The sequence below is a fragment of the Phacochoerus africanus genome, chromosome 6, assembly GCF_016906955.1.
Source record: "Phacochoerus africanus isolate WHEZ1 chromosome 6, ROS_Pafr_v1, whole genome shotgun sequence".
Taxonomy (NCBI): Eukaryota; Metazoa; Chordata; class Mammalia; order Artiodactyla; family Suidae; genus Phacochoerus; species Phacochoerus africanus.
This window is the reverse complement of record NC_062549.1, coordinates 56,834,687-56,853,582: the sequence shown is the minus strand read 5'-3', so window position 1 is coordinate 56,853,582 and position 18,896 is coordinate 56,834,687. Positions and strand designations below refer to the sequence as shown.

Genomic DNA, 18,896 nt, shown 5'->3' with positions numbered 1-18,896 from the left:
TTAAACAGGACTGTCCAGGTAGAAGAGGGGGAGATAAATGAATAGATATAAGGAACCTTCCTTCCTTCATTCACTCATCAAATATGTGTTGAATATTGAGTGTCTGTCATGTGTCCTAGACTCTGTTCAAATCTTGCTATGAAAAGATATGAAACAGTAGGAGAACAGAGTTAAACCAATATGACAAGAGATTAGGGTCCAAAAACTGCTGGGAACAACTGCAACCCTCCCTTAAATTGTAAAAAGTTCTGTACCAAAAGCTCAGTGGTTTAGACATTATCCTATAAGGAGTGGGTAGTCAGAAGTTCCTCATTAATGGAGTGACAGTACTTGTTCTTTGCTTCGAAACTTTGGCAGAAGTATAAAAAATGGACCAGAGAAAAGGGGAAAAAATGGAAAAATGGTAAACTGTTGAGAAGCTCCTCCAGTAACTAGGATAGAGATGATAAGGGGACTATACTGAAGCTAAAAATACACACAGAATGATGAAGCTAAGAAAATCAGTCTATTCTGAATAATCCCATAAAGGCATGGGACAAAGTCATGCCAGAAATTACAGGAAGCTGGACTGAGAAAAGAGGATGAAAATAGGGGAATAATTAAAAGAATATAGGCAGGGAAGGCAATTTTCTGTCACGTACAAAACATCTGGCAGAAAATTCAACTCCACAATACCTAGTAATAAAGCATTTATTGCCCCGGAAAAATAAATACAGTATATTTTTTTCTCTTCTCTAAAGAAAAAATAATAATTGAATAAACTGTCTAGAGAAATAACTTTGGAGGGTTGGTTGTGTACCAATAGGTAACTCAACCCATCAGGAAAGAAAAGAATCAAAATGACGGCTGTTTGGGAAGGTGCTAGCAATCAGTACTGCCTGGAGTAGGAGGGCGGGCTCCTAAAGAAAGGCTCTAGAGTCAGACCATGTGGTTCAAATCCTGGCTGCACCACATACCAGCTCTGTGGCTGAGACAATGCACTTAAATTCTCTGTGCTGCTGTTTACTCACCTATAAAATGAGGTTAATAATTATACCTATTTTATAGGGTTGTTGTAAGGATTAAATAAATACATGGCCATATGTAATGCTCTCAAATACTGCCTCTGGTAGGGTAAGAATTCTCTAAAATGTAACTTTTTAAAAAATTAATCCATTTCTTACCGACCCAAACATCACCAAGTTTTACTGATAATCCTAGTAGTTTTCAAACAGGACAATTTTGCCTGCCCTCCCTCTCCCCACTCTCCCTACCCCCTAACCCCTCCCCCACCCTGCCCAGGGAACAAGTGGCAATGCCTAGAGACATATTTGATTGCCATGATGGGGGATGCTACTGGAATCTACTGGATATGGGCCAGAGATGCTATTAAACTCCCTACAACTCAGAGTACAGCCCCCACAACAAAAAATTAGCTGGTCCAAAGTGTCACTAGTCCAAGACTGAAAAGCCCTGAACTAAGCAGACCCAGCAGCACAAGGCAGGCCAGGTAGAAAAGCAACATGAGCTGCATTTAAAAGGGAGATCTAGGATGGAAGGTAAAATAAAAGATTAAGGAGGGAGATTCCAGGATAGAATGGATGCCAAGTAGTTCCAGACTCAATCTGAAGGAAGACAGATCCAGAAAAAAAGTTGATAGACTTCCTAGCCAACAATATGGTGGGCATGGTTATCATAATGCAGCAGAGCCTAACAGTGATCCAAACAGTCTGACTAGAGAACTTTTTTGGTGTCAGCTAGTTGGTTATGGTGTCCTTAGAGATAAAATAGATGGAAAAACTCTAGTTCTAGAGAACAGAAATTCTGACTTGAATCACCACATATGAATGTCACAGCCTCTTAATCAATTCCCAAACTTGAACCAATTCCCAGATCCCAAGCCTTCTGAATGAAAAAGAAGGCATGTCCCCTTAAGGAAGGACCCTGATATATAACCAAATTTTGCATCAGCAATCTTCCTTCTGGCTTTCCTAAAGGGAGCTGTGGCTATTTACCAGCATGACTGGCCACCGGAGAAGCAGAAAATCAGACTTTTCAGGGATTATGTGAACTGACACTAACCCTTCAAGAACCAAGTCAATGCCAGTCAGAACAGGGGCTTGTGGAGATCATGTCACAAGTGGAGTTTTAACTCAGATCCATCCCATGAATCTGGTCTATAGTTATTTCCCTAGTTCCAGAGAGCACAAATAGAATAAGGTATACTCAGCAACTGGCCGGAACATAGGTTCCTTGATCTGTGGAGTGAAGGCTATTAAGGTGGGGAAGGCCAAGTGAAAGGCACTAAAACCTCCCCTACCTACCAAACAAGTTGATCAAAGGCAATATTACATTCCTCGGGGCACTGCAGCAATTAGTGCCACTATCAAGGGCTTGGAAGATGCAAGGTGTTGCTTCCTACCACATGCCCACTCAACTTGCCTATGAGTCCCTGCAGAAAACATCTTAGAGAATGACAGTTTATTATAATAAACTTAATCAAGTGGTAACTCCAACTGCAGCTGTTGTTCCAGATGTGATTTCACAGCTACAGCAAATCAAATATGCCCCAGCACCTGGCATGCAATAATAATATAACAAATGCTTTCTTTTTTGAGACCTGCTAGTAAAGACTATATACTTCAGGGTTACATTAATTCTCTAGCTCTATGTCGCAATCTAGTCTACAGAGACTTTGACTGCCACTCCATTCCACTGGACAACATGCTACTCCATTACACATGCCGACTGGACCTGGAAGCAGAAAGCTCCAATCCTCTCCACACATGGTAAGACACACGTATGCAGGAGGGTGAGAAGTAAGTCCCACAAAAATGCTGGGCCTTGATGAAATTCCTAGGGGGCCAGTGGTCTGGGCTATGGCCAGATACCCTTTCGTACCACAGAGAAAGAAGCTCAATGCCGAGTGGGTCTTTTTAAATTTTGCAGGCAACAAATACCTCATTTGGTCATGTTTCTTCAACTCTTTTACCAAGTAACCCCAAAAAGCTGCCAGTTTTGAGTGGGGCCCAGAACAAGAAAAGGCTCTGCAAGAGGTCAAAGCTGCCAGGCAAGCTCCTCTGCTACTGGAGTTTCACATCCCAGCAGACGTGGTAAGTATCTGTGGCAGTTACAGATGCAGAATGGAGACTTTGACAGGCCTCTCTAGGTGAAGCATAGTGCAGAGATAGAGTAGCCCTGAATGACAGCAGTAATGGACTTTGAGCAGTGAACTTGAATGATCATTGAATTCTGCCTGGAAGAGAGATGGTCTAAGGTAGGGATCTATCCTGATTTGTGTGAAGCGACTAATGATTTTACTGGATAGCCAGGAAATTAGCAGGAACACGACTGGGAAAAAGAAGGCAAGAAGGTCTAGGAAACACACACTGGCAGAGTGAGAAAATAAATGAGTCATATGTGAATAACATCTTCAGCAGAGAAGAATCTTAATCAGGGGACAAGATAACCAGTCTTGCAAATGTCAGTCAACCTCTTTCCCAGGCCACTCCTGCCCACCTCCCCTGTGGTTTTAAGAACAAAGCTGCCATGACAGCAGGGATGGGCTTCTTTCTTATGGATAGGGCAAGTATCTCAACATGTCCCAGACCAATGGCCAACTACAAATTTTACCAGGTGGCAGACCCCTGAATTTTTGTGGGATGAGGCAACACACAGATTCAGGAATACTCACTTCCACTCAACCCTGTGAGTAGTGATCTGGCTATAGTCACTGCTAAATGGCCAATCTGCCCCAGCAAAAACCAATCCTAAACTTCCAACACAGCATCATTTCCTGAGAGGATTAGCCAGCCGCCTGGTAGCAGGTTGATTACACTGGATCATTCGAATAGAAAGGACAGTGGTAGAAAGGATCACTGGAATGAATACTTCTTCTTAATATGGATTTGCCTTCCCTGCCTGAAAAGCTTCTACCAAAACCACCATCTGTGGACTTATAGGATCTCATATTCATTGCCAGGGTATTCCAAACAGCACTACTTCTAACCAAAAAAATCATTGTATAGGAAATTATGTGGGACGATAAAATTTGTTCTTATGGAATCCACTGGTCTTACTAGTGCTGGACCTCCCAGACTAGTGAACTAATCTTTTCGTAAAAAAATTAAACTTTCAATTTTGAGACCATTGTAAATCCACAGGCAATTGTAAGAAATACATGGAGAGCTCCTGAACTGTTTACTCAGACCTTCCAGTGGTAACATCTTGTAAAACCAAAGTGTTATATTACAACCAGGGAAGTGATACTGATTTAACGCACCGACAATATTCAGATTTCGCCAGTTTTAGATGTTAACCTTTGTGTATAAATACTTAGTTCTATACAGTTTTATCATTTGCGAGGGTTTGTATATTCACCACCACAGTCAAGATACAAGGATCTCTGTGCTGTCCTTCTATAACTCCCCATCTCCCTTCTGTCCTATCCGCTTTTAGCAACCACTGATCTGTTCCCCACCTCTGTAATTTTGTCCTTTCAAGAATGTCACATAAATGGAATCACAAAGTCTGCAACCCTTCGGGACTGGCTTTTTTTCATGCAGCATAATTCCCTTGAGAGTCATTCAAGGTACTGTGTGTATCAACCACTTGTTCCTCTTAATTTCTGAGGAGTATTCTACAGCACAGATGTACCACAGTTTGTTTAAACATTGACCAGTTGAAGCTGTTGAAGTCCTGGAACATGTGGGCTGTTTCCAGGTTTTGGCTATTACAAATAAAGCTGCTATGGGAGTGCCCTTCATGGCTCAGAGGTTTACGAACCCAACTAGGATCCATGAGGATGCGGGTTCGATCCCTGGCCTTGCTCAGTGGTTTAAGGATCCGGTGTCACCACGAGCTGTGTTATAGGTCGCAGGCGCAGCTCGGATCCCAAGTTGCTGTGGCTGTGGCATAGGCCGGCAGCTACAGCTCCGATTCGACACCTAGCCTGGGAACTTTCATATGCTGTGAGTGTGGCCCTAAAAAGCAAAAAGAAAAAAAACACAAATAAAGCTGCTATGAACATTAGTGCACAAGTTTTCATATGAATGTAAGTTTTCATTTTCCTGGGATAAACACTCTCTGGTCCACAGTGCACTTGTGTCCTCTGGGAAGACCTGAGAGCCTCAACCTGGGTAGCTGGGCAGAGACCAGCGAGGCAGCTTGTTGAGTCGCTGACTCCTGGACAAGGAATCTATCATTCCTTGTTTGCCAGCTACCAAGAGCAGAGTGCCCAAAGTTTTACAAAAAGAGGGAAAAGACAAACTGTATCATCACCATTTAATTTTACTTCCAAATCAATTCAGGCTCCACTCCCAAACATGACAGATTCCTTTTCTTCCCTCTATTATTTAATGCTAATAGACAAAAAAATTTGAGGGTCATAATCACATTACAAAAATTAATCAAAAGAGAAAAATCTAATATAACCTTTAAAAGAAAAAACAAAATACAGTAAAATGCAAACACTTTAAAAGAAGAGAGTGCTATTTCTGAGCAAAAATAAGAGTTAAGAAAGATACACAATTAATGAAAGCTAATGCTGACTTGGGAAGTCATATGAGTCAGACTGAGTATGATCAGAGCACACGACCACCCACGAAACAAAATATATATAGAATATATTCAGCTTTTAGGAAATGTATAGTATTATTTATAGGTATATTATAGCTGTTGATAAAAACCTACTTTCCTGAGAGATTTATATCTACCTCAATACACTCTTTCATTGTTTTTATATTAACTAGTCATTTCCTCCAAACCTGCTTTGAAAATGTTAGACTTCCCTATGAAACTAAACATTTCAGAAGATTTTCATTACGAACTCAGGGACAACTCTCCTAGAATTCTATAATGTAAAAACCAAGGAGCACCAGGGTTAAAACCAGAACTATTTCCATCGTTCCTCTATATATTAGTTTTTAAAATATGGGTACAATTTTTTAAGTTGTCAATACAAAACTAGTGAGAAAACAGGCATTAAATAAACCTGTGTAATACTGGTATTACATGAATTTAGTAGACATAAAACTCATACCAAAAATAAAAGAATTGAAACAAATCCTTCAAATAAGCTATTTTTTGGATTCTTCCAGTATTCTGAAAGGATAAAATAGCTTTTTTAAATATTCTGTCTTCTGGAATATTCCAGCATTTTGCAATTAAAAAAAAAAAAGAAATGCTCATGAAAAAGTAAAAAATAATATTTAAAATATTTACATAAAATCTAATATATCACTAAAATGAAACTAAAGTATAGTACACCATCAGTTTCTACATAAACTAAAATAGTAAAACATTATTCTCCATCTTAAAACAATGAAACGTCCTACTCTGTGGTCTGAAAAACTCTCCTGCAAACCATTTTTAAAGTAATATGCCACCCTCTACTGTTAAGAAACAGTAATATTCATAAAGCAGAAAACCAATTCTTTGCTCAACTATTGCCACCCTGTGGCTATAAGATGGTCTTCTGCTATACCACAGCTCCCAATCCACTTAACAGGTTCTACAAATCCCTACTGTCTAAATGACCTAAGAAGGTTAAAGATTTTTTTTTTAATTTTTTAAAGGAAGAAGTTAAAATTTTAACTTAAAAAATATATTTAGCAAACATTTATCATGTCCTCTATACATAAGTATGTGTCATGTTGGTTATAAAAATGAAAAGGAGTTGGTCCCTATCCTAAAAATAAATAAATAAATAAGCAAAAAAACCTTTAAGAGACAGATGCATACACCAATCTCAAAGGTAATGAACCAAAGAGAAATGGATAAGTGAGTACGGATATGTAAATGGCCTTCTAGGTCATTTAAACCTGAGATCTCTCTAACTGGTAAGCTCACTGAAATTTCAGGATAGGGAATTCACAATGAACTGCCCTTGATTCAACACCTGACTGCAGGAGGAAGTTCCTTTTAACGATAACTAGCTTGGGTCTTACTGAATATCACTTATTTTTGAGATGCACATATAGATACCTAAGTCTGCAATCAAAGGATAAGAATTAAACCAATGGAATGAACTTGTAAACAGAACAGAAACAGACCAACAGATGTAGAAAACACATTTAAGACTACCAAAGGGGAAAGGGGGGAAGGGATAAATTAGGAGTTTGGGATTAACATGTACACACTATTATTTACAAAACAGATAACCAACAAGGTCCTATTTGTATAGAACAGGAAACTGCACTCAATATTTTGTAATAACCTATAAAAGAAAAGAATCTTAGAAAGAACATATAGATAGGAGTTCCTGTCGCGGCGCAGTGGTTAACGAATCCAACTAGGAACCATGAGGTTGCGGGTTGGATCCCTGGCCTTGCTCAGTGGGTTAAGGATCTGGCATTGCCGTGAGCTGGTGAGCTGTGGTGTGGGTCACAGATGCAGCTCGGATCCCGCATTGCTGTGGCTCTGGCGTAAGCCGGTGGCTACACCTCTGATTCAACCCCTAGCCTGGGAACCTCTATATGCCGAACCAGCGGCTCAAGAAAAAGGCAAAAAGACAAAAGAAAGAAAGAAAGAAAGAACATATAGATAGGTAGGTAGATAGATATGTATACGGAATCTCTTTGCTATACACTTAAAACAAACACATTGTAAATCAACTATACTTCAATTTAAAAAAATAATCAAAGAGAAATGTCTCTCCCAAAAGAAGAATTAAACCAATGAGCATGATGTCAACTTTCATTCCTACATATACTTATTTTTATTTTTTTTTTACTGCCACATTCCATTTACTATGGCATATGGAAGTTCCTAGGCCGGGATTTGAATCGGAGCTGCACCTATGACTTACACCACAGACATGGTAACACCAGATCCAAACCACATCTGCAATCTACACCACAGCTTTCAGCAACATTGGATCCTTAACCCACTGAGTGAGGCCAGGGGTCCAACCCACATCCTCACAGAGACAACATCAGGTCCTTAACTCTATGAGCTACAACGGGAACTCCATATACTTATTTTTAGACCTGATAACATGTGAGATGTTATTTCTCACTTATAGTTATTCAGACATCAAACTGTGTACATCCTATTCCAATTCATCTGCTTGGCGAGATGACAAAGGCTTAAAAGAAGAGGTGATTTTTATAATAGAATTTGCAGGCAGGGAAGCTAATTCTAGGGGAAAGAACAAAGGTAAAGAAATAATGCTGTAGAGTTCCCCTGTGGCACAGCAGATTAAAGATCTGGCACTGGCACTGTTGTGGCTTGGGTTTGATTTCTGACCTGGGGAACTCCTGGGGAACATGCCAGAGGCATGGCCAACAGAAAAAAAAAAGAAAAAAGAAAAGAAAAAGAAAGAATGCTTTGTTTAAGAAAGAGTAAACTGGAGTTCCCGTCGTGGCGCAGTGGTTAACGAATCCGACTAGGAAGCATGAGGTTGCGGGTTCGGTCCCTGCCCTTGCTCAGTGGGTTAACGATCCGGCATTGCCGTGAGCTGTGGTGTAGGTTGCAGACGCGGCTCGGATCCCGCGTTGCTGTGGCTCTGGCATAGGCCGGTGGCTACAGCTCCGATTCAACCCCTAGCCTGGGAACCTCCATATGCCGAGGGAGCGGCCCAAGAAATAGCAACAACAATAACAACAACAACAAAAGACAAAAAAAAAAAGAAAGAAAGAGTAAACTATCTTTCAAAAACAGTTTTTTAAGCAGAAACCAATATATATATATATAAAGTGTACTATTTTATTGGCATAAGTGCATTTTTTTGAGTTCAAATTAATAGCATTTACTTAATATTAAATTTAAAATGTGAGCACGCAGTTATTTTAATAAAAATTATCAACTGGTATCAGAAGTGAGGGATAACAAAGCCAGTTACCAATTTCTGTATTTTTTCTACTGTCCAGTATCAGAAAATCCACTTATTAATACCCCACATGTATAAGTGGGTGAGGAAACAGGCAGTGTCATGCAGTGTGAGTGGGAGTGTGGTATAAACAATCCGTATCTACCAACTCAAATCGTGTGTACATTTTAACCCAGTATATATCCCATAAACACACAAAAAAAAATGTAAATGCTCACTGTAGCTCTGTCTATGTTAAGGGGGGGGAAAAAAAAAAACAGAAACAACCTAGAAGCTTGTTAGCGAAGGTGTGGTTAAATAAATTACCCTATGTCCACACCATGGAATACTGAACAAGTATTTTTTCAGTGAGGTAGAGTGAGCCCTCTGTATTCACAGACGTGGAAGCTGCAGGGAGCTAACTATCATTTTTATAAGGAACTTGAGCATCCAGGTATTTATTGCAGAGGATCCTGGAACCAACCCCTGGCGGATATCTCAGAACAGTGTACATCTCAGAACGTGGTCAGCAGCTACAGTTTGGATTCGACCTCTGGTTTGGGAACTTCAATATGCCATGGGTGTGGCCCTAAAAAGACAAAACAAACAAACAAAGAGTACCAATAACTTGTATGATTTTAAGTACATATATATAGATATATATATATAGTTAGCTTATATTCATATATACATATATAAAATCTCCAGCAGTAGGCATTTTAAAAAAAATACACCTTCCAGGTTTGAGAAAGTGAAAAGGGTCTTTCATATTTCACATAATAACCTTCAATGATATTTAAATTCTCTTTTTAAAATAAGGAAATATTACTTTCATACTTTGCATCAGTTTTTTTTCAAAAGTCCTGATCACACAATAAAGACGAACTTTATTCATCTTGTATTATCAGGATACTCTTCAATTAAATAGATCTAGAAACTTCACAAGAGTGAATCAAAAGATTTTTCACAAAGGTGAATTTTTATTCAGTGCCTAACAACTGCTCACATTTCTCACCATAAATATAATAGGAAAGCACTGAAAACTTCCAATAAACACTAAAATAAAACTTTCAGTTCTATTATTGCGCTTAACAATTGTCTTTGCTCAGTTACCATTCTGGACTAGCGCATTTAACTTACATGCTCAAGCCTCTACTACCCTCACTTGTACAACTGTTTGTAAGCAGTCGCACAAAGACAGCAATTCAAAGACAGCCCAGGCACAACATAAGTTCACATGTACACTATGTGTACTATTCATTCATTCACCCACTTGGCAAACACGTATGCAGTGCCCACTAAGAGTCAAGCACTGTGCTAGATGCCAGGAAGTTTTCTATGATTCAGGACACTATCCAACTGTGAACTGTTTGGTACTGGTTCCCAAGGAGATAAGCAGAGAAACTGAGTTTATTTTTATATTAAATTATATTAAAATTATATAAATATTAAATTATAATGCCAGACATCCAATTCCATCTCTGCTGACTCAAAAAATCTGAATAGTATTTATGTGTACTTCTTCCCTTTCATTTATCTAGTAATTCTATCGTATTTTACAAAATTATTGCCCAACAGATGGATTTAAGATCACTTACAGAAAAAGAAACTGAAGCGCTGACAAGTTAAGTTACTTGCGCAAGTTCAGAGCAGTAATTTTCCCATTCGCCTATCCACTGAATTAAGAAACATAAATGAAGATCCTGGCACGCCAGACACTAGCTCCATGCTGCAGCTACTGTGTAGAACACCACCACCTGCAGAGAGCCCTGCCTCTACCGGTGAAAGTCCAACTCTATTCCAGGTCCCCAGAGTCGCCCTAGACGCCGCCTTGGCAGCGCTGGCTGATGATTTCTTTCCAGCACTCGGCTCAGGAGGACAAGTGCAAAGGAGTGTGAACAGCGCAGACCTAGCATACAGATACCGTACAAAAGTACAACAAACGGAGGAGAATCACCACGCGCTGTTCCAACCACACTGCAGCTAAAACAGGTAGAACACACCGCCACCCCTTGCTCCACTCCCCACGCGGGACCTGCCCCAGGCTCTCAATCCCACCCACTTACGTCGTGCTCCGCCCTGACCCCAGCGCCACACCCCCTACGCCGAGCTCGGTCCTGGCTCCCGGAGGGACCCAAACGGCGGGCTACGCCTCCAGCCCAGATGCCGGGCTCCGCCCTACCCTCCGGCCCCGCCCGCCGCCGCGTCTCTAGCGTAACTCCCGCTACTCACTCTCATCCGCCCGAACTCCGCCTTCTGCTGCAACTCGGAGTGCCGCTCCAAAGCGCTCGCGAAGCCGCCTGGGCGCTGTTTAGGCTCCGTGGAATCAGAACTTTCGCTTCCGGAGCCACTTTCAGTGCCTGTGCCTCTACAGGGCCGAGAGAAGAAAAACACTCGCAGAAAATGACTCTTTGCGGTCACAGCACGGGTCCTACACAGCGCCGCCATGACGGCTCTACAACCCCTGACCTTTGGCTTCTCCGCAGGCGCGCAGGTCACGGGGCGGAGCCACAAGAGGTCCACCTACTTGCAGAGGACTCTGGGCTTGTGGGCGTGGCCTAGTCTGTGCACCGGGGTGGTGTGGTATGAGAGGCTCTTAAACCGAGGCTGGTGCACCAAGTCTGGTAGTTAGAGGTTCCTTACCGGCAGCGACCCGCCAAATTTTGCATGAGAAGCTTCTTGGCTCGCAGTAATTTCGCCTTCCTATAGGTTCCCTTTACAATACTGCTGTAAATTCTGGTAATGTGACACCAGCTGGCCCCGCCGCCTGCGCGTATGCCCAGGTGGCCCCAAGGCTTGGTTCCCCACCGCTCTCCTGGTCTTTGCTTAAATGCGCCATTCTCCTTGGTTATCTTATTTAAAATTGGAACTCCAGACGTATTGGGCTCCTGCGATTTTCTCTATACCATTTAGCGCTTCTTAATATGCCATGACATTTACTTATACTGATTTTGTTTAGAGTCTGCCTTCTCAATTTGTAAATCACGAGGGCAAGTATTTTGCTGCTGGATCCCCTACCGCGGGTACATAGTAGGGCTCAACCATTTGTGAAAGCCTGGATCCAAGATTGTCTTTCGTGGCCTATTCTGCAGTCAGTCCACCAACGTTACAAAAATACTAGATGTTTTTGGTTTAGCTATAATACCTTCTTCTAGGGAATTGAGAAGTTTCGTAATGCCTAAATATGTATCACTAGGGGCCCCACCCTCACATGATTTTCTCCCTTTTTCTCTCACAACGTTGATTGCCAGAATTTGCCCACCCTCTTCCAAACCGAGCCTAACGCCATACTTGAAATGTTTATGAATTAAGCTGTCCATCCATCTTCTACCCAGCAGTTATCTATTAACGAGCACTTATTTATTTGGGGGTAGGCAGCAGGCACTTTTCCAGCTCATTTGCAAATCCTTTGATGGAAGGCGTTTTTATGTGTGGCCATAGTCTTTATTTTTAAATGCCTTTGACTATGGATTTTAAACCTATTTGATGTTTTCATCAACTGCATAGGCAGTAGAGACAACACTGGAAGTGCATTAACCTTGAAATGGCGCATAAGTGTATGAATGACGTGACTTCTTACTAGCCACAGGTAGGGTAATTCTCAAATTCCGTAGGGGACTTAAATTCTACTCCTGGTGAGTTCTCCCTTTTGGTACATAAACCATTTATTGCCCCTGACCATTAATGACGTCTTGTCTGAGATATTTTTGCATTATTTTCTATGGCTGCTGCTACTCTATTTCCCTTCAGGAAAAAGTGTGGTCCAAGTTCCTATTGTGGCTCAGCGGTGAAAAACCCGACTACCATCCACAAGGACTTGGCTTCAGTCCCTGGCCTCGCTCAGTGGGTTAAAGATCCAGCATTGTCGTGAGCTGTGGTGTAGGTCACAGACACAGCTCAGATTCTGTGTTGGTGGGCAGCTACAGCTGTGCTTTGACCCCTAGCCAAGGAACTTCCATGTGCCATGAGTGTGGCCCTAAAAAGACAGACAGACAAACAGACAGACAGACACACACACACACACACACGTCAGTTGCAAAGAGCATTGGCCAACTAAGAATGCATAGTTCTAGTCCTAACTCCAATACTGATGATAAGCAAGCCAATTTAATGTTGCTGGTTTCCTCACATAAAACAGTTATTAAACCCTATCTGAAGTTATAAAGAAGTGCTTTGCACACTTAACTAAATCAGCACCTACAGAACAAACAAGATTACTAATACCCCAGCTCTGAAATTCAACAGATGTGTTATACTCATGTCCTCCTCATGTCAGCCAGATCATAAATTCCTTGAGGAATGTGACAACAGGCAATTTGGGATAAATCCTATAATTTTTAAGGTGTAAGATTTACAATAATGTTCTACTGTATACCACAGGGAATATATATTCAATATTTTGTAATAAACCATAATGGGAAAGAATATGAAAAAGGATATATACGTATAACTGAATCACTTTGCTGTACACCAGGAACTAACAACACTGTAAATGAACTACAATAAATTTTAAAAGAAAAAAATCTGTTTTATACTGACTCTAAAAAATAAGTTTGTATCAACTGACTTCCGGTTATGCCTAGTAGAGCATCAAAGGCATCAAATGAAAGGGTGAAGGACTGAGCTATCCTTGCTTATACCAGGGTCAATTGTAACATCAACACTAATGGCAATATTTTATTTCATTTTGCTTTTTAGGGCTGCACCTGCAGCATATGGAAGTTCCCAGGCCAGGGGTCGAATCAGCCACAGCATCACAGGATCTGAGCTGCGTTTGCCACCTACACCACACCTTACAGCTATGCCAGATCCTTAACCCACTGAATAAGGCCAGGAATTGAACCTGCATCCTCATGGATACTAGTCAGATTCATCTCCACTGTGCCACAAAGGGAACTCTTAATAGCAATATTTTAATATCTTCATGGCACCTTTTGATCCTGCTCTAATCCTTGAACCACACCTTCCTTCTTGATTTATTAAAAATATAAGCTTCTGGAGGAGTTCCCATCGTGGCATAGTGGAAACGAATCCGACTAGGAACAATGAGGCTGCGGGTCCGATCCCTGGCCTCGCTCAGTGGGTTAAGGATCCAGCTTTGCGGTGAGCTATGGTGTGGGTCGCAGAAGCAGCTTGGATCTGGTGTTACTGTGGCTATGGCGTAGGCTGGCAGCTGTAGCTCCGAATGGACCCCTGCCTGGGAACCTCCATGTGCCACAGCTGCCTGAGGGGCAAAAAAAAAAAATTAAAAAGTAAAAATATAAGCTCCTTTTTTCCCATATAGTTTGCAAAACTGATAGGACACTTTGTAAAAATATTAGTGATGGCAGATGACAAGTGACTAAAAAGTAATTCAGGTTCTGTTACACATCTACTAGCTGTGATCTCATCTAGAAAATGGTGACTACATCGCATCCTTGAGTAAGGAATTAAAGGAAATGAGTGTGAAATGCCCAACAGTTATTGCAAGCTCAATAAATAGTGGTCAAGTGGTTAAAGAGGTAATTCAGAAATTCATGCCTCTCGGAATTCCCATTGTAGCTTAGTGGGTTAAGAACCCAGCTAGTATCCATGAGAATGCAGGTTCAACCCCTGGCCTCACTCAGTGGGGTAAGGATCCAGTGTTGTGGCGTAGGTCAAAGATGTGGCTCAGATTTGTCCTTGCTGTGGCTGTGGCATAGGCTGGCACCTGCAGCTCTGATTTGACCCCTAGCCCGGGAACTTATATATGCCGCAGGGGTGACCCGAAAAAGAAAAGAAAAGAAATTCATGCCTCTCAAACATGCATGGAAACTTGGGGAAAAGACAGGCGTAGCAATACACTGGGGAAATAGGAGGATGACTCTAAAGATGTCTTATCAGCCACAGAGATGAATACAATCATTAAGGAAGTCTTGGAGAAGATGACTAGAGATGGGCAATAACATTTAAGGAGTTGGAAGAAGAGAATATCAGAAAACAGTCAAGCTGGGAAATAAGTAAAGAGTGAATTCTAGAAACCAAGGGGAAAACTTAAACGCATGTTGAGATGGAGTGTTAAAGTGGAAGTCACCAAGGAGCATTTATTTTAAGCATGAAATCCTGGCAGGTAATATGCACATATGGGTTCTGCCCTCTGGGGACCAAAAAACTAAAAGTGAGTTCTTTTGGCTCATTTTGATTTTGGCTCATTGTGATTTCAGAATCAAAACATGGAAACTGAAATCTATGAAGTTTTACTTAAAAGTGATGATGCTTTATTATTAACTGCAACCCAATACGGCCTCTATAACAACTAAATTAACAGACAGACATCTCTCCATTGTGGGTAAAAAAATGATTTTTCACCTGAGTCTTAGGAAGCTATAAAGAAACAAAGGTGATCCTAACATAGGGCCTTAGGCAGCATCTCCTCTGGCACATACACAGCAAATAGTCACTTACATATATGACTTTCTGTAGTACATATGTAGCATTTTTTGTTCCTACATTGATTCCAGAGAGCTGCTCCTGTTTTGCTATGCTCAAAATGTGAAGGGTCTGGAGAGAAAGTAGGATAATTAATGGATTTACCCTTTCCTCAACAGACAAGTAATACATACAAAAGAACCCATACCCAAATCATAACATTTTTATTGTTTTCAAATACTATACAAAAAAAGGTGTGTACTTCTTGATTAACACATCCAGAAATAGTAAGTCCAAATTAAACATGTCTTTTCTCTACTTCAACAGCTTATCTGAGTTACTACTAGGATAATCCAATGAGTTCTACTCTCTTCCACCGATGACTCTGGCCTCAAAGGTATACAGATTCTTGCTTTATTTCCCACAAACTCCGGAAATTAAGGACAATCCTTTGTAAGAAGGGGATACTTTCAGGAATTATTTTATTTTATCCCACTTCTTGCATCCTTAACTAGCTGCTATTTCATTCTCAAGTTGCTGTGTTCTTACAGGGTCAAAAACAAAACACAGGAGAGTGACCAAACCCCCCTCTGGAGTTTTAAGTAAGTATTATGCTTTGAATTGCTCAAATATCTGTACGTTCATAATAATGACTTCCACAAAGACTACTTTGAATAATATTTCTAAGTTGATGTTTATTTTTCTAAATTTATCCTCCCTCTACTTTTTGCTGCTTTTAGAGGTAGAGTCCTTTGCAGTAGAATAAATCATTTCTCTATTAAATGTCTGCAGATGTCTGGTGAGTGATTCTCCAATTTCTTCTTTCACAACCATCACCAATACCCACATAAACCCATCCCACCATCCACCCTTATTTCTATCATTTCTCCCATTAAATAAAAAGAGATTTGACGATATTTCACTCAACTAAGGAAATTGCCATCTTCTCTGTTTTTTCTTGTTAAAAAGATGGTAATTGGGCAGAACACCCAAGAAATAATGTAATGAAAAGAAGATGTGAGTTAAAAATTAAAAGATGAACTGGCTGAAAAAAAATAATTTAACAGCTATGTTGAGTAAGCACAGTATTTTTTTAAAATGATCATTTTCTACAGATCCACTCCACTGGGACAATGCTTCAGCAACCTTTGCCTTAAAGCCTCTTCAAGTAAATAATTTATGTTAGTCTGATACCAGAAAGCAGTGACTTAAAGCAGATGGAAAAAAAAAAAAAAAAAACTGCCTTTTTAAAAGCATGGACACACAAGTTGACTATTTAATACAAAAAGCTGTTTCCAGACCATTGGCCTCATAATAAATATTGAGACCTATACTACTGATACACAGAATTTATTAAGCTTTTCACATATTATTGAGCATAGTTCCAATTGCATCTGAAGTGCTAACAAAAGCTCTAACAATCAAGAGTTGCAGCATGTTATTTTATAGCAATCAACACTTGTGGCTTTTCAGATTTGGTTTTCATAAGATAATTTATCCCAAGGTAAATCTAGTCATGCTTTAGGATATTCCAAGCTTGGCATTTAACATTTGGCATAAACAATGATAAAACAATCACAACTTGATAAATAACAAATACAACATTGTAGGCCATAACCATATACAGCATAAGGAAAAGATAGTGGTGATGAGCAAGTAGCTATGAGAATTAATAGAGTACCGTGGCCTCCATGCAAATACCTCCAGAGGCTTTGGTTCATTCAGCCCTGACACTCAGTTTTCAAACCAGGGAGCAGTGTCTATGGTATCATTTTGTTATTTCTAACACACGGAACACAAATAAGTAGAAAATGATGAGCTGATTTTTATGAATGCATTAAATCCCCAGGAGTTATTACCAACCGCTTAGTATAAAAGAGTTTCAAGTTATATTAGCCATATAACTTGGTGTGCTTCTTTTAAATGGTGCTAAATGAATTAAATGAAGATGTTCCCCCAATGTGATTCATTTTAGCATTTTTTTCAGCGACCTAGATCTAAAAATCTTTCAGGCTTTTGAACCAAACATTTGAGGAGAGTGTTCATATTTCAACCTATTGATAATGCAATATGCTTGATTCAGAACGTTATAGTTTACTCTGAAACTAAAAATTTAATCTGGTAAAAAATAAGTAGCTATAAGTGGCATAATAACCACCACACTGAAATGGTTCCTGTCACAGATGGTGATAAACAAGGATGTGAGGGCTCCACCCTCAAGTCGCTAGGATTTTGAATTACGGTACATACTGTCACAAAACTCTTAACAAATTGAATATAGAGCAGATTTATTTAGTTTGGTGTCTTCAGACACCCAGGATGTAAGATATACCAAAACAATGTTTATTCAAAAATATTTTTTGTAGCCGGTAGTTCTTCCCTTGCAAGTAAAGAAAATCTTGCCAAGACTTTTAATAACCAGGATCCAGAAAAGTTTTAAAGAACAATCTTATTTAGGAATCAAATATACAGAGATTCAAAGAGAAAACAAAACAAAACAAAACAAAAACAGGGTAGAAGAAAAAGATCAATCCCGTATCCCAGATCCAGAGCAATTTTGTAAAGTAGAAAAGCCATTACAATAACCCACAGCTTCTTAGGTCATTCTAGTGAGGCTCCCCAGGTACTGCCCGTGTCTGTATAATGATGCTTCCTAAATAAAGGGCCTTAAATGCACATTAGAGGGGGTTTCCCAGGAAGAGAGGTGAAGGATCTTTTTACGTGGTTCAACCCACAAAATAGTTGGTCAAGGAATATGTAAAGCTCAACAAAAGCACATCTGGTGGAAATTCAGGGCAATGAATGTTGACAAGATGTGCTTGGATCTCGCTTGCAGCATCTGGCAGTGAGTAGCAGAACAAAGGTAGGACTCTCACAGGCTCTCCTGTGTCTGTTCTGGAAGAGGCTCCGTGGTGGTGGCACTAGCATTTGCAGTGGAGTTCAAGACGTCTCCAAAATCGCCGCCAGCAGGCTTGCTTCCCCCTACTTTAGACTGTTAAAAGTTCAAAAGGGAAGAGACATTATGCAACAGAAACTTCGCTGATTCGGCACAAAGTAACTCAGATTTTTACTTTGAAGAACAGATAAATCAGGAACCTCAGAGCTCTGTGATTATTATACATGTACTGAATTTAGTGCTGCTGTAATATTCCATTCCACTGGAAAACGTATGCAGACTTCCCTGCTGAAATATTCAAGCTGGGAAGTTCTACCCCTTCCCCCTTCTGCTTATTGTTCTTCACAGGAAATATGTCTGTTATTCTCAAGTGTCTATTGAGCTCTTGTTTCTATTTGAACAACACTGTGAAATATTCCTGAGTACAACAAAGGAAAGAAATGGATGCATGTTTCCCAGTTACAGCATAAACTTTCTACCCTTTTGCTACTTAAAGTGCAGTAGAAGGACTTAGCAACTCAGCATCACAGGAGAGCTTGTTAGACATTTGGAACCTCAAGACTGGCCTCCCCGCCTCTGTCTTGCAGGATTGAAATCCACAATTTAACAATCTCCAGGTGCTTCCTATACACGTTAATGGTATGTGAAGGAGTTCCCACTGTGGCTCAAAGGGATCAGCGGCAACTTGGGAGTTGCTGGGACACAGAATCAATCCCTGGTCGGGCACAGTGGGTTAAAGGATTTGGCACTGCCACAACTGCGGCTCAGGTCATGACTTCGGCTCGAAGCGGATCCCTGGCCCAGGAACTCCATATGCTAGCAAGA

At 40.4% G+C, this 18,896-nt stretch overlaps 2 protein-coding genes across 6 annotated transcripts in view; both read right to left on the bottom strand.

The window, feature by feature from the left end:
* Positions 1-11,285, bottom strand: part of MRPS28 (mitochondrial ribosomal protein S28) — a 96,926-nt gene extending 85,641 nt beyond the window's left edge. The window contains exon 1 of one of the 2 annotated variants that reach the window (XM_047783695.1): positions 11,021-11,285. In XM_047783695.1, coding sequence (XP_047639651.1) covers positions 11,021-11,236 — 216 coding nt within the window. In that variant the 5' untranslated portion in view covers positions 11,237-11,285. The remainder of the gene's footprint in view (positions 1-11,020) is intronic. The other variant, XM_047783694.1, reaches the window with a different exon arrangement.
* A 4,097-nt stretch (positions 11,286-15,382) lies between these two features.
* The window catches only part of TPD52 (tumor protein D52), a 132,267-nt gene continuing 128,753 nt past the window's right edge, over positions 15,383-18,896 (bottom strand). For all 4 annotated transcript variants that reach the window (XM_047783693.1, XM_047783692.1, XM_047783690.1 and 1 more), the window contains one exon: positions 15,383-18,167. In XM_047783693.1, the coding sequence (XP_047639649.1) occupies positions 18,048-18,167 (120 nt within the window). In that variant the 3' untranslated portion in view covers positions 15,383-18,047. The remainder of the gene's footprint in view (positions 18,168-18,896) is intronic.